Source organism: Phyllobates terribilis, unplaced genomic scaffold, assembly GCF_046119375.1.
Source record: "Phyllobates terribilis strain yellow unplaced genomic scaffold, ASM4611937v1 Scaffold_3__8_contigs__length_932513732, whole genome shotgun sequence".
NCBI lineage: Eukaryota > Metazoa > Chordata > Amphibia > Anura > Dendrobatidae > Phyllobates > Phyllobates terribilis.
The window spans coordinates 160803454-160828562 of NW_027362763.1; the positions used below are offsets into that span (position 1 = coordinate 160803454).

The window sequence follows — 25109 nt, forward strand, 5'->3', positions numbered from 1 at the left end:
TACAACTCCACCTGGCCAGGGGAACTCCTGCTTGCTCACAGACTGACCAGGCCTCTTATGCTAGCCAGTACTCCCGGGAGGTTCTACCTTATAATCATCAGTAAAGACCCTGAACTGCACTGCAAAGACTCTGAGTCATTCCTGCTGCGCTCGTGCACCATCACCCCCATCATCCACACTCACTGCCCTGAGGCTATACTCCTCCCGAGGGGAGTTATCCCATTCTATGCTGCGCACACAACACCAGCCTCAGCGGTCAGCCTCGCAGCGGTGGAACTCCCTGACCGCAATCCACGGGTGGCGCAGTCGGACAATTAACCTCAAAACCTAAGAAAGACAGCAACTGGTTTGACCAGCCTGAGCCACGGGACCAGGTCACCGCCACAGAGACTACAGACCCCAGAGACCCGGAACCGGGTATCCCACACACGTGTACACACGGCCCAGGGGGCGCGTCACATGCAGTACAGCATATTACAAACATAAGTCCCATTATTGGGGAGTGGGTGTCCCATGGTATTTGCTTATGCTTTCCAAGCAAAAGCTGCCAAAAATTAGGACGGAGCAACTGGCAATGCCCCTTACAAGAGCCATGCAGTACAGCATATTACAAACATAAGTCCCATTATTGGGGAGTGGGTGTCCCATAGTATTTGCTTATGCTTTCCCAGCAAAAGCTGCCAAAAATTAGGACGGAGCAACTTGCAATGCCCCTTACAGGAGCCATGCAGTGCAGCATATTACAAACATAAGTCCCATTATTGGGGAGTGGGTGTCCCATAGTATTTGCTTATGCTTTCCAAGCAAAAGCTGCCAAAAATTAGGATGGAGCAACTTGCAATGCCCCTTACAAGAGCCATGCAGTACAGCATATTACAAACATAAGTCCCATTATTGGGGAGTGGGTGTCCCATAGTATTTGCTTATGCTTTCCCAGCAAAAGCTGCCAAAAATTAGGACGGAGCAACTTGCAATGCCCCTTACAAGAGCCATGAAGTACAGCATATTACAAACATAAGTCCCATTAATGGGGAGTGGGTGTCCCATAGTATTTGCTTATGCTTTCCCAGCAAAAGCAGCCAAAAATTAGGATGGAGCAACTTTCAATGCCCCTTACAAGAGCCATGCAGTGCAGCATATTACAAACATAAGTCCCATTATTGGGGAGTGGGTGTCCCATAGTATTTGCTTATGCTTTCCCAGCAAAAGCTGCCAAAAATTAGGACGGAGCAACTTGCAATGCCCCTTACAAGAGCCATGCAGTATAGCATATTAAAAACATAAGTCCCATTATTGGGGAGTGGGTGTCCCATTGTATTTGCTTATGCTTTCCAAGCAAAAGCTGCCAAAAATTAGGACGGAGCAACTTGCTATGCCCCTTACAAGAGCCATGCAGTACAGCATATTACAAACATAAGTCCCATTATTGGGGAGTGGGTGTCCCATAGTATTTGCTTATGCTTTCCCAGCAAAAGCTGCCAAAAATTAGGACGGAGCAACTTGCAATGCCCCTTACAAGAGCCATGCAGTACAGCATATTACAAACATAAGTCCCATTATTGGGGAGTGGGTGTCCCATAGTATTTGCTTATGCCTTGCAAGCAAAAGCTGCCAAAAATAAGGACGGAGGAACTTGCAATGCTGGCACCCTGGTGGTATAGTGGTGGAGGCTGAGGATAAGGAGAAGAAGATTAAACAGCCGAAACGAGGAAGCGTATACCCATGTGTGGGTGTGAAGCGGTGCATGTGAATACACCTCCCGAAATAACACAGTGGATTTAACTTTATGTTACTCTGCTGTCATTTGGTGGTGATGAGAAGTCTGGCCCAATCCAGCCCTTGTTCATTTTGATAAGGGTCAGCTTGTCAGCATTGTCAGTTGACAGGCGAGTGCGCTTATCAGTTATAATTCCCCCAGCGGCACTAAAAACACGCTCCGATAACACGCTCGCGGCAGGGCAGGCCAGGACCTCCAAGGCGTACAGAGTGAGTTCATTCCAAGTGTCCAGCTTGGATACCCAATAATTAAAAGGCACAGAGGAATCACGGAGGATGCTGGTACGATCGACAAGGTACTCCCTCACCATCTTTTGAAACTTTCCACTCCTTGTGAGAGTACCCCACGCCTCAGGGCCTGTAAGCTGGGCGGGTGTCAGAAAACTGTACCAGAACGTTGACAGTGTTCCCCTGCCTTTGCGGGATTGGAGTTGCATCTCTCTCGCCTGTACGCCTTGGTTGGGCAACGAACTGTGACTTCTGCCGCTAGCGTGTTCAGATGGGAATTTTTTTAAGAGTTCTGCAGCAAGGGCCTTCTGGTATTGCCCCATTTTTGTAGACCTCTCCACTTCAGGAATAAGAGAGTGAAAGTTCTCCTTGTAGCGGGGGTCTACAAGTGTCACCAACCAGTAATGACTGTCACCCAACATTTTGACAACGCGAGGGTCACGGTTAAGGCAGCGTAACATAAAGTCAGCCATGCGTGCCAGACTGGTAATGGGCAAGATTTCCGTGTCCTCACCAAGATGACGACTGACCATGCTCTCCTCCTCCTCCTCCTCCTCTTCCTCCTCCCCCCTGTCCTCAGGCCACCCACGCGAAACCGACGGTATGACACTTGTGCAGGTACTATCGTCTACAACGCATGATAGCAGCTCCTGTTCTTCCTCCTCCTCCTCTCCCTCATTGTCCCCCAATGCACGTTGGGATGAGATGAGGCTGGGCTGTGTGTAATCGCCAGCTACGGCTTCTTGATCCATCTCATCATACTCTGGCTGCAATGCCTCCTCCTTAATTCTCTGCAGAGAGCGTTGCAAAAGACAGCAAAGTGGGATGCTGACACTAATGATGGCGTCATCGCCACTCACCATCTTGGTGGCCTCCTCAAAGTTTGTCAGGATGGTACATATGTCAGACATCCAGGTCCACTCCTGAGGACTTATGTGTGGAGTCTCACCTGAATATCGACGGCCTTGTTGAAGCTGGTACTCCACAACTGCTCTCTTCTGCTCACAAATCCTTTGCAACATGTGGAGGGTAGAGTTCCAACGTGTGGGGACATCACACACCAGTCGGTGTGCCGGAAGCTGCAAACGCTGCTGCAACACAGCCATGGCGGCGGAAGCTGTAGCCGACTTGCGAAAATGAGCTGAAAGGCGGCGTACTTTCACGAGCAGATCTGGCAACTCGGGGTACAATTTAAGAAACCGCTGAACCACGAGGTTAAGCACATGAGCCAGGCATGGTACGTGTGTGATCTCACCTCGCCTCAGAGCCGCCACCAGGTTACGGCCATTGTCACACACGACCATGCCGGGATGTAGGTTCAGCGGTCTCAGCCACAGATCTGCCTGCTCTTTCACAGCTGTCTACAACTCACAAGCAGTGTGAGGTTTATCACCTAAGCTTATGAGTTTCAGCACAGCCTGTTGCCGCTTGGCGGAGGCAGAACTGCAATGCTTCCAGCTTGTAACTGATGTGATATCTGAGATGGAGGCTGAACATGAGGAGGAGGAGGAGGAGGAGGATGAGCAGGAGCTGTACACTGTGGGGGCAACTCTGACTGACATAGGGCCCGCAATCCTCGGTGTGGGGAGGATGTGTTCCGTCCCAAGGTCCGACTGGGTCCCGGCTTCCACTATGTTTACCCAGTGTGCCGTCAGAAAGATGTACCGTCCCTGGCCACAAGCACTTGTCCACGTGTCCGTTGTCAGGTGGACTCTCCCAGTAACTGCGTTGTTGAGGGCATGGCAGATGCTTTGGGACACGTGCTTGCGTAGTGCGGAGATGGCACACCGGGCAAAACAGTGTCGGCTGGTGACCGAGTACCGAGGGACAGCCACCGCCATAAGATTGCGGAAGGATTCCGTCTCCACCAGCCTAAAAGGCAGCATTTCCAATGCAAGCAGTCGTGAAATGTGCGAATTTAGGACTGTGGCCTGTGGGGCGTTAGCTGTGAATTTCCGCTTTCGTTCAAAGGTCTGGGATATGGACAATTGAACGCTGCGGTGGGACGTGGACGTGGACGTGGACGTTGATGCTGTTTCTTGAGAAACTGCCATAACAAGTGAAGACTGAGAGGAGGGGGCATCTTTACATGCGGTATGGACAGGGGATTGCCTTGCACACACAACAGGGGGTTCTATTGCGCGCACAACAGTGGAAGAAGCAGTGGTGACACCCGCTGACACTGGTCGTGGACCCTGGGTTTCGCCCCACAAAGTCGGGTGCTTTGCTGCCATGTGCCTGATCATGCTGGTGGTGGTCAGGCTGGTAGTTTTGTCACCCCTGCTGATGCTGGCATGGCAGGTGGAACATATGGCCTTTTTGGGGTTATCAGCAGAGTCTTTAAAAAAATTCCAGACACTGGAAGACCTACCGCTTGTACTGGCAACGTCCATCGTGTTGGTGTTACGGGGAACGGTTGCCTGCCTTCTGTCTGCGGCCACCACACTGCTTCTTCCTGCCTGTTGGGGTACTCTGCCTCCCTCCCCCTGTGTGCTGCTGGCCTCACTCTGCATGTCCTCCTTCCACATTGGGTCAGTTACTAGATCATCCACCACCTCCTCCTCTTCCACTTGCGCACCACGATCCTCCTCCTCACTTCCTGGCAATTGTGTCACGTCATCGTCCACCTCTTGTGACAGATTGCCAACGTCGACTTCCTGTGGCCGTGGCTGTTCAAATATTTGGGCATCGCAACATGGGATCTCCTCTTCCACCACTTCAAGCGTATCAGGCGAGGGGCCCAAATATGGAAATGGACCAGTGAACAGCTCTTCAGAGTGTCCAAGTGTGGGATCACTTGCTGTCTGACGACACTCGGCATGGTGGGAGGAAGGAGCATTAGGGTGAGGAGGAGTATGCGGTCGAGACTCACGGCTACTAAGATTTGACCATGTGGAAGACAGACTGGAGGTGGTGGTGCCCAGGTAACTGGAAGTATTATCTGCTATCCAATTAATAACCTGTTCACACTGATCAGCTCTCAATACTGGTGTTGTTCTGTGCTTCCCTAGTAATTCGGTCAAGAAGTGGGAGCGAGAAGATGTGGCTGTTGGTTGTGGCACATTTTCACCTTGGCCACGGCCCCGTCCTCTGCACGAACCATCACCAGAACGTCCACTTCCACGTCCCTTGCCACGCGCCTTGCCCATTGTAAATGAAGTAAAATAGCTTACACTTGCACTATCAATGGAAAAAGGGTAATAGAGAATAGATTAGAACCGTGAAAGAGGAAAACCAGAGTTATTGTTTACTGGGGTATACCACACTTTTTTAAATAGAGATATTTGCAGCTGAACAGTGAGCGACACACTCAAACTGCTTTTTTTTTAGATACCGAAGGCCCAAAACTGGATAGTACATTGATTTGACCCGTGGAACTGCGAAACCACACTGGGATGTCGGGCCTACACAAGACTATTTTCAACAGATATATTTTTGTGTCACAACAGTCAGGAGACACTACTGTTTTTCTTTACGGAAAAAACTACCAAAACCTGAATAATAGAGATTTTTTACCGTGGGATGGCAAAACCACAGTTATTGTTTACTGGGGTATACCACACTTTTGTAAATAGAGATATTTGCGGCTGAACAGTGAGCAACACACTCAAACTGCTTTTTTTTAGATACCAAAGGCCCAAAACTGGATAGTACAGCGATTTGACCCTTGGAACTGCGAAACCACACTGGGATGTCGGGCCTACACAAGACTATTTTCAACAGATATATTTTTGTGTCACAACAGTCAGGAGACACTACTGGTTTTTTTTACGGAAAAAACTACCAAAAGCTGAATAATAGAGATTTTTTACCGTGGGATGGCAAAACCACAGTTATTGTTTACTGGGGTATACCACACTTTTGTAAATAGAGATATTTGCGGCTGAACAGTGAGCGACACACTCAAACTGCTTTTTTTTTAGATACCAAATGCCCAAAACTGGATAGTACAGCGATTTGACCCGTGGAACTGCGAAACCACACTGGGATGTCGGGCCTACACAAGACTATTTTCAACAGATATATTTTTGTGTCACAACAGTCAGGAGACACTACTGGTTTTTTTTACGGAAAAAACTACCAAAAGCTGAATAATAGAGATTTTTTACCGTGGGATGGCAAAACCACAGTTATTGTTTACTGGGGTATACCACACTTTTGTAAATAGAGATATTTGCGGCTGAACAGTGAGCGACACACTCAAACTGCCTTTTTTTTAGATACCAAATGCCCAAAACTGGATAGTACAGCGATTTGACCCGTGGAACTGCGAAACCACACTGGGATGTCGGGCCTACACAAGACTATTTTCAACAGATATATTTTTGTGTCACAACAGTCAGGAGACTCTACAGTTTTTCTTTACGGAAAAAACTACCAAAACCTGAATAATAGAGATTTTTTACCGTGGGATGGCAAAACCACAGTTATTGTTTACTGGGGTATACCACACTTTTTTAAATAGAGATATTTGCGGCGGAACAGTGAGCGACACACTCAAACTGTTTTTTTTTTTTACATACATATGGCCCAAAATGGATAATACTGAGGTTTGAACCGTGGAAGTGCAAAACAACACTTCTGTTTCTCTAGCCTACACCAGACTATTTTCAACAGTTATATTTGTGTCTGAAAAATCAGAGACACGCTTTTTTTTTGGGGGGGGGGGGACACACCAAAAAGTTAATAAGACGGGTATTTGTACAGTGTGAAGGAGGAAAAAAAAAGGAGGATTTAGATGAAAATAAAAGGATTTTAACTGGCCCCCGACACCTGGTGCTAAGTCCAGCAATTTCAGCAACAGGAGCACACAGGACTGTAATGCAGCGTTTGCTGGTATAACCACTGTGTCTCCTATACAGCCTGCCTGCCTGGTATCTGGTATGGATATTAGTCCTGAAAAGGACTGTTTGTTTGTTCTGGCAGCCTTTACAGACCCTACACTAAATATTTTGCAGTTTGTATCTCTCCCTAAATCAGCAGCGCTGTCCCTACACTGTCTAATCCGGAGCGACTGTGTCCATGATGGCGGCGCCCCGTTTTAAATACTCGAGGTGACGCTGTGCGGCCAGCCAATCACTGTAATGCCCACAACCAACATGGCTGCAGCATTACAGTGACTGGCTGGCAATCCCTGCATGTTCATTGGCTCTGTAAAGAGCGCCAAACATGCAGGGCGGAGACCCGAGCTCCCGCCCGAGTAACCCGGAAATGCTCGGTGCTCGCCGAACATCCCGAGTAGCGTGATTCTCGGGCGAGTACTGAGCAGTGTCGAGCATGTTCACTCAACACTACTCAGAACGTAACCAGAGCTGAGTGAGAAGGGGGCTCGCGATCTGGCTCTTTTCCATAGCTAAACCAACCCACCGCTCTGCCTATACATTGGTTGTATAAATAAAGGGGGTTGGCTTAGAAATTGAAATAAGAAGTCAGAAAATTCCCTTCATACACTGCTTCCATCACATGTGACACAAGACAAACTGTCCTGAATTGGACACATACCAGAAGAGGTTAAGCTGAATTTCTTGAAATGTTTCATACATTAACAAAGTTAAGGGCATTTAGATCACCCTTTATGGCAAAGTATTACTAAGATTTAAATTTAATAAATCTTTTAGTAAATTGGCATTTTTAACAAGAAAAAAATGTAATGTAGAGACCAATAGCAGCAGAACCTATTTATCTATGAGGGTGTAAGCTTCATTAGTAATAATGATCATCTTAATACTTACTTAATGTGATTGTCCCAACTTGGATATTTCTGACATATCCAAAGGATTTTTCAGAACCACACAAGTGAATGGAGTCAGCCACCTCTCTATTCATGACTTTGTGCACAAAATAAATGAAGATGCCACAAGTGAACAGGGATTTATGGAGCATTTATGACATATGCTGTGAATATACTAGAAATGTCCCAGATGGAACAATCCCTTTAAAGAAAACCTGTCATGCCCCCTGACTGTCCTTAAATGCTACTATAGTGGTATGGTTGTAGATTTCTTTAATTTGCTAAGGTGTTTTGTGTCCTTATTTTTGCTACAGTGTTTGAATAAATATTTTTAATTCTGCAGTGATGAATATGCTATCTTAATAAAAATAGTCTTGTGGGGCTCCTCTTTCCCCAGACTTGTCCTATCTTTGATCTTCTAACCACAGGCTATAAAATGTTCTCAGTGACTTGTGGTTAGAAGGTCAGAGGCAGGACTATTTTGGTGGAAGAGATGCCACGCCAGACTATTGCTGCCCATAGGCCCCTATTCACTAGATGGCACCATGTTGCAGGTATGCATCTGTTTAACTGTATAGGAAAGCTTAGAAGACTGTGCTTTCCTATAAAAAGTGCAGTCAAACGAGCCATGTGGGCACGTCATTCCATGTGCCCATCGGCGTGCCCGTGACGTGATCTTGGGTCGCCGATGGGATGCGTTGACAGTCGAGGGTCTGCTAAAGAACCTCGTGCTTTTCGTTACATTGTGGCTGGGCATCAAAGGATATTGTGATTTTTGCTATATGCAGCAATGCAATAACATTGCTGTATATAGCACAAGCGATCAGACAATTGCAGCTTCAAGTCCCCTAAGGGGACTATTTAAAACAGTGAAAAGTAAAAAAAAATATGAAAAAAACATAAAGGCTATGTGCCCACGTTGCATTTATGAAGCAGAAAATTTCTGCTGCATAAATGCAAGTCCTCTCCCGGAAAAACGCATGCGGAATTCCGCACGCGTTTATCGCGCATTTTTCGCGCGTTTATCACGCGTTTTCCACATGCGGAATTGCCTTGCGTTTTTTATGCATTGGACAAAGGCAATTCCGCTTGCGGAAACGCAAAATTAAATGACATGCTGCGGATTTTTGAACGCGGCATAAACGCTGCGGAAAAATCCGCAGCATGTGCATAGAACTTGCGAAATCCCATTGGGGACCATGGGGTGCGGATATACATGCGTTTTTCAAGCGTTTACGCTGCGGAAATTCCGCAGCATATACGCTTGAAAAATGCTACGTGGGCACACAGCCAAAAGCTCAAATCACACTCATTTTACCCCATTAAAAAAAATACATATATTTGGTATGTATCACTGTGTTGAGAAAAGTCCAATCTATTAAAATATAACAATAATTAGTCCGATCGGTAAACATTGTAAAGGAAAAAAGAACAAGAACGCCAAAACTAAGGTTTTTTTGGTCGCTGTAATTCCACAAAAACTGCTGTAACATGAGATCAAAACGCCACATCTATCCCGAAGCGGTATCAATAAAATCGTCATCTCGCCCCACAAAAAATAAACTGCCACTCAGCTCCATTGACCAAAAAAAATCCCATTTCGGGTCTCTAAATATGGTACACAACCCTACGAATTTTATTTTTTGCAAACTTCTGATTTTTTTCACCACTAAAATAAAAAAATTGGACTTGTTTAATATTGTTATAATCATACTGATAAGCAGAGTCATATTGCAAGGTCATTTTTACCACAAAATGTCCACTGTCAAAACAATTCCCAAAAAACAATGTCAGAATTGCATTTTTTTACCAATTTCTCCCCAAGTGGATTTTTTCCCATTTCCCAGTACACTATGTGGTAAAATGAATGGTGTCATTCAAAAGTACAAGTTGTCTCTCAAATAACAAGCCCTGATATGTCTGGACAGAAAACTAAAAAAGTTATGGCTCTGGCAAAAAGGGGAGGAAAAAACAAAAATGCAATGCAATGGAAATTGGCCATGCCATGAAGGAGTTGAAAAGTCTATTATTGTAAGGAAAATATATGCTTCACATTGTGAATTCCATTTGGAGTCTTCTGAACCAGTTTTGACCTCTGTATTGAAAACACATCCTTTTTAATGTCCAAGTGACTTCAAACTAATGTCTGTAAAGTGCTGTGAAATTAATGGCACTATATAAGTGAATAAAATAAATTAATTAATAAATAAATAGCTATTTGGCTAGGAGAAAATAGATGGTAACTGGTGGTAATCTACTGACTTTTTAATCACAAACAGCAATTTCAGATGTTTTGTTGGCTACTTATATGGTATGAACGGTCCAAAAATATCCCTTTTTTTGGGTTGATGCATGCCTTTAGAAAAGCAATTAGAAAGCAATTAGAAAAACTTTCTCAAGCTGCTCAAAAATTATGTCCTTTTTTAGAGAGTCAAATCAGGGGTACTGTTTTCAAAGTGAAGAAGCTATGGCTTATTGTCACCAATCCTTTTGAAACAGCTGCCAAAATAGGGCTATATTTTTTAGTTTTGAGTGCCCTCAAGAGAGTACATTTCCCAGCATCAGCAGTACTATGAAACATAATGGACAGCCAGGAAATGTATGGCGGGCATGACTGGGCAGTGTCTGCAGCAAGAGCTACACATTGGAGAGTTTAGAAGGATCAGTCAAGTAGATGCTTGATAGTTTAGGATCAGCAATGACAGCCCTGGTAGCACCAGTATTACAGTATAGAAGACATTGGACAGGGAGTAGTTGCCCGGCTGAGCGTGGCCTTTTGGCATTGGCGGCAACAGGATCTTTGTTTAAAAAAGGCAATGGACACTCAGGTAGATGGTATGGATGATTTAATCTTTAATATCAGCTGTAGGTGAATGAAAGTCAGTACTGAATCATGCCTGATTTATTTTGCCATATGTCAGGTTTTCCACACTCATGGCAAATTTCACCAAGATATTGTGGCTATGGAGAAAAGATATCAAGGAAAATGGAATCTGTCAATGCTTGCAGATTACTGTTGGACAATTGTAAGAGATTATCCGATGCAGGAGTACAAGAGACAAGCAAAGAAGAGTTGTCACTGAATGAGGACTAAATTTTGTAGTGCAATTTCTGTAACTGTTTATAATTTGCAATAGTGTTGAGACATGTTTTAGTTATTTTAATTGTTACTAAGTTGCCTCTAAATAAATTTCAGAAAATTGGCATAACAAAATATTTTGAATATTTATATTTGCAAAAATAATAATGTTTCAAAGTACTTAAACTTTTATGTATTAATTATATTTAGCAGTAAAGGGAAACCTCTTTGATATAATAGAAACAAGAAACAATTAAATATTTTCATTGTCGGATTTGAATTCAGGAGATCAAAATCTTTGAGAAATGGCTCATTTCAGAACTGAACCTGATAACTTTTGAAAATATGTAGAACAGTGTAATCTGCTCCACTTGAGTGTGACAAAGCCACCGGCTGCACTGAATAGCCTCTCTGACTTAACACTGGAGGTTGAACATGACAATGTATTCATAGCAAATTTAGGTAGAATCACATCTCAAAAGCAACTACCTGTAAATGGGCACTGTATTCCTGTATTGAGTGTACGAGTCTAATATTAGACAATTAGAGCAATGAAGAGTGATAAAAAATATATTTTAATCAACACCCACACTTTGCTAGCTAAACAGCTATGTTTAAGTTTCAGGATTATACGATTTCTCTTAAAAAAAAAAAGGCTTGTGCATTTCAAAATACAGGAACCACACTTTCAGTGACACAAAAAGCTTTAAATTCAGGTTTTCTATGAGTTTCAAAATGATCAATGAGGATTTAAATACTGACCCTACTTGCTTGCAGTGTGTGAAAACAATGCAGCTATGTTGCTGCAGTATATCACAGATCAATCTATTCACATTTAGACAGAGACTATACAGTTACAGTAGGTCCTATTATATCACTTGACTCTTTGGATAATATTCAGAGACTGAGGCTATCATTCCCATTTGCAATCTGCCTTATCAGCACTGAAGTGGTACACCACAATCATGCAGTTTATTGTGACTTCAGCGAGTGCAAAATAACTTTCATTCTCAGCATTTAATTTTACCACAATCACGTAAGGCCTTTTTCTGTCCCTATCCTGTGCGCTCTGAGATTCTATCACTACACAGTGCAGGCATAAAATGGCGCTCTTTGGCTGGATCCTATCTGTTAACCCGTCTACGATAGCCCCCATCATTGGCTGAACTACACTATTAGCTCTGAGTCTTCAACATTGTAGAAGAAAAATAGAGGACATTTTTTTGCTTATCATGATAAGGTGAATCGTAGATTTTTCGAATTCTTATGGAACTGCAAATTTCAGGACATTTGACTGGAATTCAATCCTCCACAGATTGATCCACTCGTCTTTACTACGCATCTATCCTCACAGAGGCCATTGTCAGGTACATACCTCCTGAGGGTGAGCATATGTGAGTTGATTGGCTACAGATGTAGTATATACATTATTTAACCTTAGCTATGCTGCATCTGATTGTAGCTTATTTGATGTTTCAGCTATATTACCATATTTAGGCAATATCTCTTGGTCCTCTTTGACTACTTAACCCTTGAATGCATACCTGGGGCTCGCAGGCCCGCCCTGTTAATTGTTTTCTATTTTCTGCAAGATTACTTTAGTTAGAATTTTGAAACTCTAGGTATTCCTCAGGTATATAGTTGTTTGTCATTTCCAGTTGTTCATTTATTTTTATGTTACAGGCATTTTCGGTATAACAACACTTTTTTGAAAATATACATTTTTATGGTCATGCGTTCTAGGTTAAAGAACATGCAATGGAAAACTATCCTGTACAGAATATGATTAGATTCTAATATCATAGTTCAAGGTTAAATTGACCCTCACTAAGTTGGCAAAACAAATAATAAAAATACACTAAAATAATACAGGCTTTCAAAGGAACACCGGACTTTGGAATGGAAACAGGATTAAACAAATTGCCCACATCAGTCTTCAGGATTTTTTATGTATCTAACGTGTTAATAACATTTTGTTCGATTTTATCCTAAGATACCTAGGGGTAGGGTCTAAGCAAGGGCAGGAGTTTAGCATTCTTGAACTTATTGCCAACAGAACAGAGTGGGAGAACTTCTGCTATAGCTCGCAGGTGTAGAATTAGAGGCTGCGCTGATTGTAGTTTTATGTGATACAGGAATAAGTGATCTTTTGGGACACATAAAAGGATAACCGGAAAGCAAGAAATTAACCCCTTAATGATCAGGCCTGTTTGTACTTTAATAATCAATTTTCTTCATTTTTGTATTAAAAACACTAAAAGGCCTCCTTCACACGTCAGTGTCTCCAGTACGTGTGGTGACAGTTTTCACACGTATTGGAGACACTTACACACATAGACCCATTTAAATCTATGGGACTGCACACATGTCCATGTGTTCACACAGACCATGTGTCCATGTGACCCACTTGTGGACATATCAGTTTTTTTCCATCATGAATGTCAATATGTCCCACATAGGTGCACACAGATAACGTAAAGTGTATCATTCATGTGCCGTTTGCGTGACAGATCCTGGAATAAAATGCAGAATATAAATGACAGATGTTTAGGTGTTAGATGTGCAAAGATAGAGATATATAGATAGATAAATAGAAAAATAAACTGCTACTGACATCAATACCATTACCCTGAATGCCTTCACACCAGGGCAATCGGAAAGTGCCGAGGCTAAGTGCCAGAATTGGCACATCTTATGGATGCGCCATTGCTGGGGCGGCTGAGGGCTGGTCTTATTAGGCTTATTAGGGGCCAATATACATGGAACTTCCCAGCCTATTAATATCAGCCAGTAGCTGTCTGCTTAGCCTTTGCTGTTTATTAAAAATAAGGGGGAACCCCACGTCATTTTTTTTAGAGACCCTCCATTTTTAGTAACCAGTAAAGGCTAAACAGACAGCTGTGAGCTGATATTAATAGGCTGGAAAGCTGTATCATGGTTATTAGGTCCTTCCCAGCATAATCAGACCAGCTCACAACTGTCTGCTTTTCCTTAGCTGGTTATTAAAAATAAGGGGAACCTCATGCCATTTTTTTAATTAATTAATTTATTTTTAGCTAAATACGTGTACAGTAAACTACACACGCTCGACACTAATTAGGTATCTCACAGACATACATCTTTCCATCTATTCTCTATCTTTCCACATCTAACACCTAAACATCTCTCATTTCTATTCTGCATTCTATTCCAGTATATGTCACACTGATGGTGCACAAGGATGCCACATGGATGGTACATACAGACACATGGATAGCATTTGGATGGCACACGGATTGTACACACAGACAAATGGATAGGACGTGTGAAGGAGGCCATACATTGTATTTTTAGTCAGTATAGCCATATAAGTTTTGTGGGATGAGTGTTATTTTTCAATTGTTTGTCAATTTTTTATGTATATAATGCCCTGCACAGTATTAATAATATGTGAACTTTAGTCATCTTTAATTATTCTTAAAAATATTTTTTTGGGGAGTGGGGGGGATGTTACTTCTTTTTCTAAAACTACACTAAATTTATTTTTTGCATCAGTAGAGAACTTGAAGCAAAAATTAATTGATTGCTTGTATAAATAGACCAATGACTTACATGTAAGGCATTGTTAGTCAACAAGGTGCCATTGTAACCTATCATTACAAAGTGGCAATTACTAAACAGAGGGAGCCCCATTTTTATGTGAAACACCTTACATGCCTTGGTTCTACTGCAACATCTTCTACGGCCTTTAACTACTTGAATAGGGGGGTGGTAGATCTGAAAGCCGAAATTGCAGTCAAATCCCAGCTGTGCATTACACATTTCTTATTCAAGTCCAACTCTGAATTACAGAGATCTTGCTGAAGTCCAGCTGTGCATTACAGAATTCATGTAGAAAACCAGTTGTGTTATACAGAGTTCTTGCTGAATCCAGGTTGTGTTTTACAGAGTTCTTTCTGAAAGTTGGCTGAACACTACAGAGTTCTTGCTGAAGCCTAACTGTGCATTACAGACTTCATGTAGAAACCCAATTGTGCATTCCAGTGTTAATGCTTAAACACAGCTATGCTTTACATAGCTTGTTCTGAAACCCGGCTGTGCAATACAGAGTTCTTACTGATTCCTCAATGAGCATTAGAGAGTTCTTGCTGAAGTCCAGCTGTGCATTGCAAAATACTTGCTGAAGTCATGTTGTGCATTACAGAGTTCTTGCTGAAGCCTGGATATGCATTAAAGCTTTGCTGACGCATGGGTGTGCATTACATAGGTTTTCCTGAAACTCAACTGTGCATTGCAGAGTTTATGCTGAAGCCCAGCGGGCAATTACAGAGTCCTTGCAGAATCCTGGCTGTGCATTACAGAGTCCTTGCAGAATCCTGGCTGTGCATTACAGAGTCCTTGCAGAATCCTGGCTGTGCATTACAGAGTCCTTGCAGAATCCTGGATGTGCATTACAGAGTCCTTGCAGAATCCTGGCTGTGCATTGCAGAGTTCTTGCTGAAACTAGATTGTGCATTAAATAGTTTTTGCTGAAGCCAAGCTGTGCATTGCGGAGTTATTGCTAAAGCCCGGCTGCGCATTACAGAATTCTTGCTGAATCCTGGCTATCTATTACAAAAGTTCTTGCTGAAGTCTAGTTGTGCATTACAGAGTTTTTGCTGAAGCCCAGATGTGCATTAGAATTTTTGTTGACCCGCAGTTGTGCATAATTCTTCTGAAAACTTGCTGTGCATTACATAGTTTTTGTTGAAGAGCAGCCGTGTGTTATAGCAGAAGATGGAGTCCCTCAAGTTTAAAGGCCCCATCTATGCTATATAAGTCTGACAGTTATTTTAGGTAAAAAAAACAGCAAGCTGAAATGTTCCTTCTTGTATCAATAGCGTGTCCTTGCTAAGAAGATAACGTGTTCTCCCTGGCCAGATGTTTCTTCTTGTAGCAATAATGTGTTCTTGCAAGAAGATAAAATGGCCTTGCTAACCAGATAAGTCTAATTAAATATTTTAAAGCATACAGAAACTAGCTTTTTTCGCTTGTTCAGCTAAACTGTATAATTGAACCATATATGGCAAATCCGTTTCCTGCCTTCAGGGTGTATATTAGCCCTGTGTTTTGTAATAAAGGTTAGAGTATGTTTAGACACAAACATCCTGTCCTGTGTCTTCATTCTCTCCGATATCGTAATCCAAAGGATAGAAGACCAAGAATGCAGTGACGACAGCTGGCGCCTCGAACAGGGACCTTGAGTTAATCTACCCAGGGTGCTCGACCGGTCCGAGACGTGGGACGAGTGAAGCTCTCTGTTGGTGATATATACAGCGCTGAGGTAAGAATAACTGTTATATTCTACCTAATTATATCACTGCATAGAAGAGACTCCCTCACTCTTCAGCGGTCGGCTCCCCAGGTAATTCAACAGATTGTTGTCTGGCTCAGGTCCCTTTGAACCAGTAGAATCCCCTCAGATCAGTCCTGCCTTCTATCCTTTGGAGAATTTAAGAATGAAAGTATGGATACGATGATTGTGTTGTGGATGTGTCCCGGGATTGATGTTTTTGGTCTGTTTTTCTGGCTGGCGTATAAGTCCTAGAGAGGCTAGAAGTGGAATGGTTCAGAAACCTTTGTGGCCCATTGTCTAAGTGACCATTGTCTACGTGACTGAGGAGTCTCTTCTAGGTGAGGAGAACCGAAAAAAAATGGGGAACCAAAATGCCAAGGAAGGCATTATAGCCAAAGACTTAGTAGTACGCAGAGAAGGGAAACAGGCACTGATTGGAATTGACAAAATATTGTGTAAAGCGGGAATGAATGAGAATGGAGAGATGAATGGAGAGAAATGGAAATCCTTGTTTAACTCCTATCATGGATGGCTGAAAGATAAGGGTCTGTTAGGGACACTAGATGTATGGATGAATGCATGCGCTTATTTTGAAGGAAAGATTGAAAAATTAGGAGACGGACGTTACAGACTGACAAAAACCGGAATGACAGATTTTCCTCCCTGTCCGCTCCCGACGTCACCCCCACCCCAGTATCAGAATTCCCAGGAACCTAAATGTTGGGTTTGCCCCAGATGTGGACAGCAGAACCCCTTGACAGTAGACATCTGTGTGGCATGTGGAGGACCGAGACCCCACCCAGCTAGTCTATTCCCAATGAGGATGGTAGTTGTGCCAGGAGCACCGGGACCAGCAGCAGCAGCAGGGGGGGATGCAGTGGTTCCAGGTCAGGAAGCTCGTACAATGTTAATGTATAGACCATGGAGTCCTTCAGAGCAGTTGGCACTGATCTCCCAGCTGCCAGACCCATCCCAGTCCCCTATGGGTTTTGCTAGAATGATCACCACCACACAGGATACGTACCATGCCACTAGAATAGATCTGCAGGGGGTAATTAAGGGAAAATTGGCAGATGAAGCCCACTATGATAGGTTGATAGATGAGACAAAAAAACAGTATGCCAATAGGACTGGACCCGTAGATGCAGAATCTAATGATGCAGCAGCTGGAGTCCTATTCGCAGCAGCGTTGGTAAAAGCATGTCAAGACAGGCAAGCAGAAAAGCAAGTTACACTAGAAGATAGAGTGCAAGGGAAGGAGGAAGATCCTAAGGATTATTTCTATGCACTAAAGAAAACCTGGTCAGAAATGGGGTTCAACCCCGGAAATAAGACTAGTGAGAGGGTATTAGCAAGTGCTTTCATGAATGGACTAAAGACAGAGATTGCAGAGAAGGTAAAAGCAAGTAGACCGGACTGGAGATCAGTGAAGGCAGAGGATTTGGCTAGAATAGCTCAGGGGGCACAGCATGACATAGCGCAGGCAGAAAGAGCTGCCAGAATACATATAGTAGAGACGACCCCCAGAAACAACAGAGGCAGAGGACGGACTGAAGGAGGAGGACAGAAACTGTGTTACGGATGTAAAAAGCCAGGACATTTTAGAAAGAACTGTAGGACCAACCCGTATCCAAATGCTCAGAGTACGGGTCCTCCAGCCGACCAAACAACGCCCCCATAGGATGAGGGTAGCTTGCACATGAACCCCCTCATCTCCTTACCCCCAACTCCCAGTTGTATAGCGCAGGTGAACCTACCAGGGGGACATGAAATCGATTTCCAAGTAGATACGGGGGCCGACAATTCAGTAATTACGCAAGGTGATTGGCCATATACTGACACTGATTTTTCACATCATGTCATTGCCACCCCCTTCAATTCCCCGTCTGTCCTGCTCCCTGTCACAAAAAAAGAATTCCCCTGCAAATTCAAGTAGCTACTGTACATAGCCAGCTCATGGTATCGCCCCAAGGCCAATGTAATCTTTTGGGAAATGATGTGTTGTCCCAATTACAAGCACATATTGAGTATCATCCCGATGGCACTGTGACCATGACCCCAGGTTTAAAACCAAGTACCCTTTGCAAAATTATGTCACTAGATATTGCCAGCATAGAAGAGACAAATGAGTTTCCCCTGATATTAGAGCAGGCTGTGCCAAATGATTTTTGGGCCTCAGACAAAACAGATGTTGGTAGGTTAAGAGTTCAACCAGTGATGGTGAAATTAAAACCAGGAGCAATCTTACCTCAACAGAGGCAGTATCCCCTTAGCTTGGCTCAGGAGAATGCCATAGCCCAGCAAGTCCAAAAATTACTACAGAGAGGAGTCCTAGTCAAAACCCAGTCCCCTTGCAACACTCCCCTGTTCCCAGTAAAGAAAAAGAGCGTGCCAGGACAACCAGCCGCATATAGAATGGTCCATGACCTCCGGTTGGTTAACAAAGCCACAGAACTTCTTACACCAGTTGTGCCCAACCCGCATACTCTTCTGTCACAGATACCTTCTAACTCTCTTTGTTTTTCAGGGGTCGATTTGGCAAATGCATTTTTCAGTGTACCATTACATCCTGACTGCCAGTACTTGTTTGCTTTCACATTCCAGGGTAGTCAATATACATGGACAGTGTTGCCACAGGGTGCCCAGAATTCACCCACAATGTACACTGCAAGTCTGCAGGAAATACTGGAGGGATGGTCTGAACCACATATCGTTGTTTTGCAATATGTCGATGACCTGCTCATTTGTGCCCCCTCCAGGAAACAATGTCATAGTGCAACTATATCGCTTATGTTGTTTCTCTATCGCGCTGGCTGCAAGGCATCGAAAGATGAGCTTCAGTTTTGTAAATCTTCAGTCACCTTTTTGGGACATTGCATTACACCAGGAGCTAGTCATTTAACAAATGCACGCAAACAAGCAGTACAGGCATTCACCGTCCCCATTAATGTTGCAGCCCTCAGAACTTTTCTTGGACTTGTTTCCTATTGCAGACAGTGGATTCATGCCGTCTCTGTTTTAATGCAGCCCCTCTATGACTGTCTTACTCCAACACCTTTCATACTAACACCAGAGGCAATAGACTGTTTTTATTCTCTCAAGAACCGTATTTTGGCCGCTCCAGCTTTGGGTACCCCTAATTATGAGCTCCCATTTACTCTGTACCTTCATGAACAAGCTGGACATGCAGCAGGAGTTTTAACTCAAACACACGGTGATAATCAGAGACCTGTTGCCTATTTTAGTGGCAGATTAGACGCGGTAGCCAGAGGAGCACCATCCTGTGTACGTGCTCTGCAAGCTGTTGGACTATTACTCCATAAATCCGCAGACATTGTTCTTGACCACCCGCTCACCGTTCTAACACCTCATGATGTCTACACTATATTGAACCAAGTGCAACCCGCTCACCTCTCAGCAGCACGTCATCTCAGGTTACAATGTGCACTGTTAATGCCTCCCAATGTTTCTTTAAAGAGGTGTACTACCCTGAATCCAGCAACTTTGTTACCTCTCTCGGATCTAAAGGAGGGGTCAGGTACTGTGCTTTATAAGGAAGATCCAAGAGAGGAAGTTCCTCATGACTGTGTACAAATGATGGCACAAGAAATGGCAGGTTTACCTACTGTATTTGAACATGAATTACAAAATGCAGATTTTGAATTTTTTGTAGATGGATCCCGTCATCAGGACGATTCAGGTACCTTCCATACTGGATATGCAGTTGTCTCCCTCAATGCAGTAATCAATGCAGAACAAATGCTCCCACACCAATCGGCTCAAGAAGCTGAACTTAGGGCCCCAACCGAGGCCTGTAAACTAGCGGAAGGTAGTATTGTTAACATTTACACAGATTCTAGGTACGCATTCGGTATAGCGCATGATTTTGGTCCAATATGGAAGTCAAGAGGTTTCCTGACGGCAGCAGGACACCCCATTAAGAATGCTGATGCGGTCCAGCAGTTAATTGATGCGCTACAACTACCCAAACAAGTAGCTGTCATAAAGGTAAGAGCACATACCAGACGCACCGACCAGGTAAGCAGAGGTAACGCGATGGCAGATGCAGCGGCAAAAACAGCAGCCTGTAAGCCGCAACAAGGGTCAACAGTACGTCAGTTAAGTGCCCCTAAAAACCCCTTTGTGTCGGAGGACATCTTATCCCAAATGTAGGCTCAGGCTCAAAAGGAGGAGGTTGATAAGTGGTTACAGGAAGGTGCATGCCTGAATGAAGCAAATGGGGTATGGGGGAAAGGGACACGACGATGCCTTCCAAGGGCACTGTACCCAGCAGCTGCCCAGATACTACATGGGCCGACACACCAATCTAAAACGGGTGTGATGAGTGTGATGCAGAAACATTGGGTGGCACCAGGATTCTCCACCTGTATTGAAAACCTGGTACAAGGGTGCATGATATGTGCTACACATAATCAGGGTAGAGTAGTTAAAACACCACGCAAACACACCCCCCGGCCCCTCTATCCATTCCAGAGACTGCAAATTGATTATATTCAGCTGCCAAAGTCAGGATCATGGGAATATGTGTTGGTCTGTATTGATTTGTTCTCAGGATGGCCAGAGGCTTTCCCGATTGCCAAAGCCACGGCTGCGGCAACCGCAAAGAAACTGCTTTCGGAGGTGGTCTGCAGGTATGGGGTACCAGAGGTAATTGAGAGTGACAGAGGTACACACTTCACAGGTGAAATAATGAATGAAGTCATGTCAGCTCTAGGAATTCAACAAGCATTCCACACCCCATATCACCCGCAAAGTAGTGGTAAAGTGGAAAGACTGAATGGGACATTGAAATTAAAAATTCAGAAAGCCATGGCTGAGACAGGAAAACCATGGCCGGACTGTTTACCGCTTGCTCTGTTTTCAGTAAGATACACGCCCAATAGAAAGACTGGACTCTCCCCATATGAGATATTGTTTGGCAATGTACCCAGCCTAGGGTGTTTCTATCCGCAAGCATTAGAAATGAACAACCATGTGCTAAGTTCCTACGTGAGGGCTTTACACAAAAAGATTAAGCAAGTACATGATAATGTCTTCAGTTTTCTTCCAGATCCAGATCAAGACTCTAGCAGCCATATGCTGCAACCTGGACACTGGGTGGTTATAAAAAGACACGTGAGGAAAAGCCTAGATCCACGGTTTGACGGACCCTTTCAGTTCTGCTGACCACAAGTACAGCCGTTAAGCTAGAGGGAAAAGAGACCTGGATCCACGCATCCCATTGCAAAAAGATACTAGGAGAACCAGTGGACAAAGAATGATGACATTGTTTATACTTACCTGCATTCTTACAACCACAGGTGCATGGACTAGGTTAGGCACCATGGATGGAGACAATAGATTCATTAGACACCATCTTGCTCTAATCGATGGACTAAAGGAGCAAAACCAGACCATTGCTAATTGTTGGATATGTACACATGCCCCTGTGACGTCTACTAGCATACCCTTTCTCGCTGTTCCAGTCTCATGGGAAGAGATAAACTTTTGGGTGAACTGTTCAGATACTTGGGCCAATAATTCCACACAGAGATTTTCCTTTCTAAATCCCGCAAATTGGTTTAAAGGTATTGGTGGGTGGTTGGCTGGTATAGTACAAGCTATTTTACAGGTTTTGCTAATGTGTCTTGCGGTTTATTTGGTTTTTAAGCTTTTTCTAATGTGTATTCAGCGTTGTACTAAAAGAAAACATAGAGATTCGCATTGATAAATGAAGGAACAAAAGGATGGAATGTTATAGCAGAAGATGGAGTCCCTCAAGTTTAAAGGCCCCATCTATGCTATATAAGTCTGACAGTTATTTTAGGTAAAAAAAACAGCAAGCTGAAATGTTCCTTCTTGTATCAATAGCGTGTCCTTGCTAAGAAGATAACGTGTTCTCCCTGGCCAGATGTTTCTTCTTGTAGCAATAATGTGTTCTTGCAAGAAGTTAAAATGGCCTTGCAAGCCAGATAAGTCTAATTAAATATTTTAAAGCATACAGAAACTAGCTTTTTTCGCTTGTTCAGCTAAACTGTATAATCGAACCATATATGGCAAATCCGTTTCCTGCCTTCAGGGTGTATATTAGCCCTGTGTTTTGTAATAAAGGTTAGAGTATGTTTAGACACAAACATCCTGTCCTGTGTCTTCACTCTCTCCGATATCGTAATCCAAAGGATAGAAGACCAAGAATGCAGTGACGACATGTGCATTAGAGTTCTTTCTGAAACCTGGCTGTGTATTACAGGTTTATGTTGAAGCCCAGCTGTGTATTACAGAGTTTTTGCTGAAGACCGGCTGCGCACTAGAGGTTTTGTTGTGCATAGTTTTTCCTGACGCCTGGATGTGCATTACATAGTTTTTGCTGAAGCAGAGTTGTGCATTACTGTAGAGTTCTTTCTGAAGCCTTGCTTTGTACCTTGCTTTGTACTTCAGGTTCTTATTGAAGCACGGTTGTGTATTACAGTGTTGTTTCTAAAGCCTGGCTGAACATTACAATATTTGCCATGTTACTGTGAATACAGTAGCCAGCATTCAAAGATCATTATTATGGTTATATCCATTATGATGCGGGAGTTAGCAGTCACTCATGACTGATATATCCTGCATTCATTATTAGGGGTTAAGGGAAATATATCTATTATATTAAGAAATATTAAGGGAGAAATTTCTGTGATATTTTATTTGTTCATTTATTTGTGCATTTTCTACTGCTAGTTTTCTTTTAAAAGGGAATAAACAACAGTCTTTATAGAAACTGTATGCCATCAGTAGAGATAAGCGAATTAATTCAATTGAAATCAAATTAAATGTAAATTTTATTAATCTAGCAGGTCCATGCAAACTTTTAATAATTTGAGTTTCAATTTGAGTGAATCGACCCAAAAAAAAGGTCCCAGACTTCTCACATATTTCAGAAAATTGCATTAGCCACAGAAGACTCAAATGACCTCAGGTGCAACTGCATTGTCTCCACTATTCTGCTCTTACATCACATGGTAGAGTGCAGCTAATAAGAAGGGACAATCATAGCCTATTCAGGGAATGCATCAGCCATTTAGGATGATTTAGGATAGTGAGAGGACATCAGAGCTGACAGCTCAGCAATAGAGATAGAAAGAAAAAGCCCTAAACATTGGATAAATACTCCAGACAGTAATATGCTGTACAACCGCAGGAGTATGAATAATACGAGATTCAATTGATAAGGACAGAGCGATAGGAGAGGAGTCAAAAGGAGTGCCAAAGTGATTAATCAGTGATATCATATAGCTGGCATCTGTCCTGCTGCATTTGAATTACAGTCAATTACACATTTTTTTAGTTTACTTATAATGCACTAGAATGCAGCAGCAATCTAGCACAATATTTTTTTTAACGAAAAAAAATCTGCATATCGATGTCAGTCAGAGACATTGTACTCGCTTCTTATAAGAGACTGCACTGACTTTGTTTGCTGGTCTTATGCAATAACTTTTACAGAAATGTAACTGCAACTGTCTAACCCAGAGAGTGTGCATTTTACAAGCAGGTTTCTTTGCATATATGTGTTATTAGACATTTTTTTATTTGACATCTGTACTGTCTGTACCAACACAGCACCCTATTGGAGGTGCTGAATTTTGAATATGCACCTACCTGCATTTCTTATCAAGTCATTTTTGAGAAATGGGTTGAATTTTGTTACAAAAGAAGATTGAAAAAATGTTTACAAAATGTAGACATTTAATAATACATGTCTGTTTTTGCATACCTATTTTACTAGTCTAATTTGACAACTATACGCCACAGCTATACTGGCGCCTACTGCCACATTTTGCCTTCTGTATGTGTTCCTAAGTACCTAACATTTCCTCTTATGATCTTTTTGGCAAGGGTCGACTACCTTGTTTTTAAAACATTGTCAAAAATGAATCACAGTGGTGTATAAAAAAAATAAAAAGTGGCTATGGCAATGGAAAGGTTAGTGTGAAAGAAAACAAAATATGGGGGATTATTTTTCTTTAGCATATGATGTCATGCTGTTTTGAACAGTATTAAATATTTTAAAGAAGGATTTAAATATGCAACATTTCAGGCAATTGGAGGTTTTTTAGTATTACAACTGATGGATAATAGATTTGCTGCAAATTTAATTTATTTAGAAAAAATTTATGAACCTGTTAAATTCAAACATTAAAATATTAGATCATCTCAAGCCATGACAATAAGGTACATAAAATGTATTCAATTTTACAACTTGTGCCAGAAAATAAATGTTTCAAAGAGATTTAGACATTAAAGTATAAAAAGCCCTTTTACTTGTAATTTCCCCATGTATTTGGCAGTGCTTCAGGATGAATACAATTGGAAAAAATAACACAAATTAGTGCATAATACTTACAACTTACCACTTCTTCATGCGTTGCATTTTCAACATTAATGCCATTAACCTGAAAGTAAAACATTTTTATATTTAGGGTAATTTTGCTTGCAAGTCATCCTTATAATTTGTTTATATACATCCTTATAATTTATTTATAGGATGTAAACAGCATCTACTAAGTGTATAATCTAGCCTGACCCTCTGCCAAAATATGCATTATGTACAGATGGCTATGCACTTATTTCTTCATGGTAATTATTTATTAAGACTAGCATGTGTTTTTGTTATTGTTGTCGCCATTGTTTGCTATAATGCATCCGTTCTTTTTAGAAGTAGCTAAAAATCTTTTAACTAATAAAAAAACAGTGAACAAAAAATTAAGGAAAAATAGTTTAGCTATTTTCTATACCAGTTTCTTAATGTTTTTAGAACATCTGATTGCTGCAAGTTAACATACATTTTGGTGCCAATTTTAAGATCTAGTTTTAGGCTTGGGGCAGATGACCATGTATTCTCTCAACAGAAAGAATTGGGTCGATTATGTAAATCACTCTCCGATAAGAGTTTGATCAGAATGTGCGATCCGATTTTCTCGGATAAGAAGATGGAGTAA

General features: G+C 42.5%; 1 protein-coding gene across 2 annotated transcripts in view; it reads right to left on the minus strand.

The window, feature by feature from the left end:
• The window catches only part of SNTG2 (syntrophin gamma 2), a 1024184-nt gene that overhangs the window by 494086 nt on the left and 504989 nt on the right, over positions 1–25109 (minus strand). For both annotated transcript variants that reach the window (XM_073674230.1, XM_073674231.1), the window contains exon 6: positions 24522–24563. In XM_073674230.1, coding sequence (XP_073530331.1) covers positions 24522–24563 — 42 coding nt within the window. The remainder of the gene's footprint in view (positions 1–24521; positions 24564–25109) is intronic.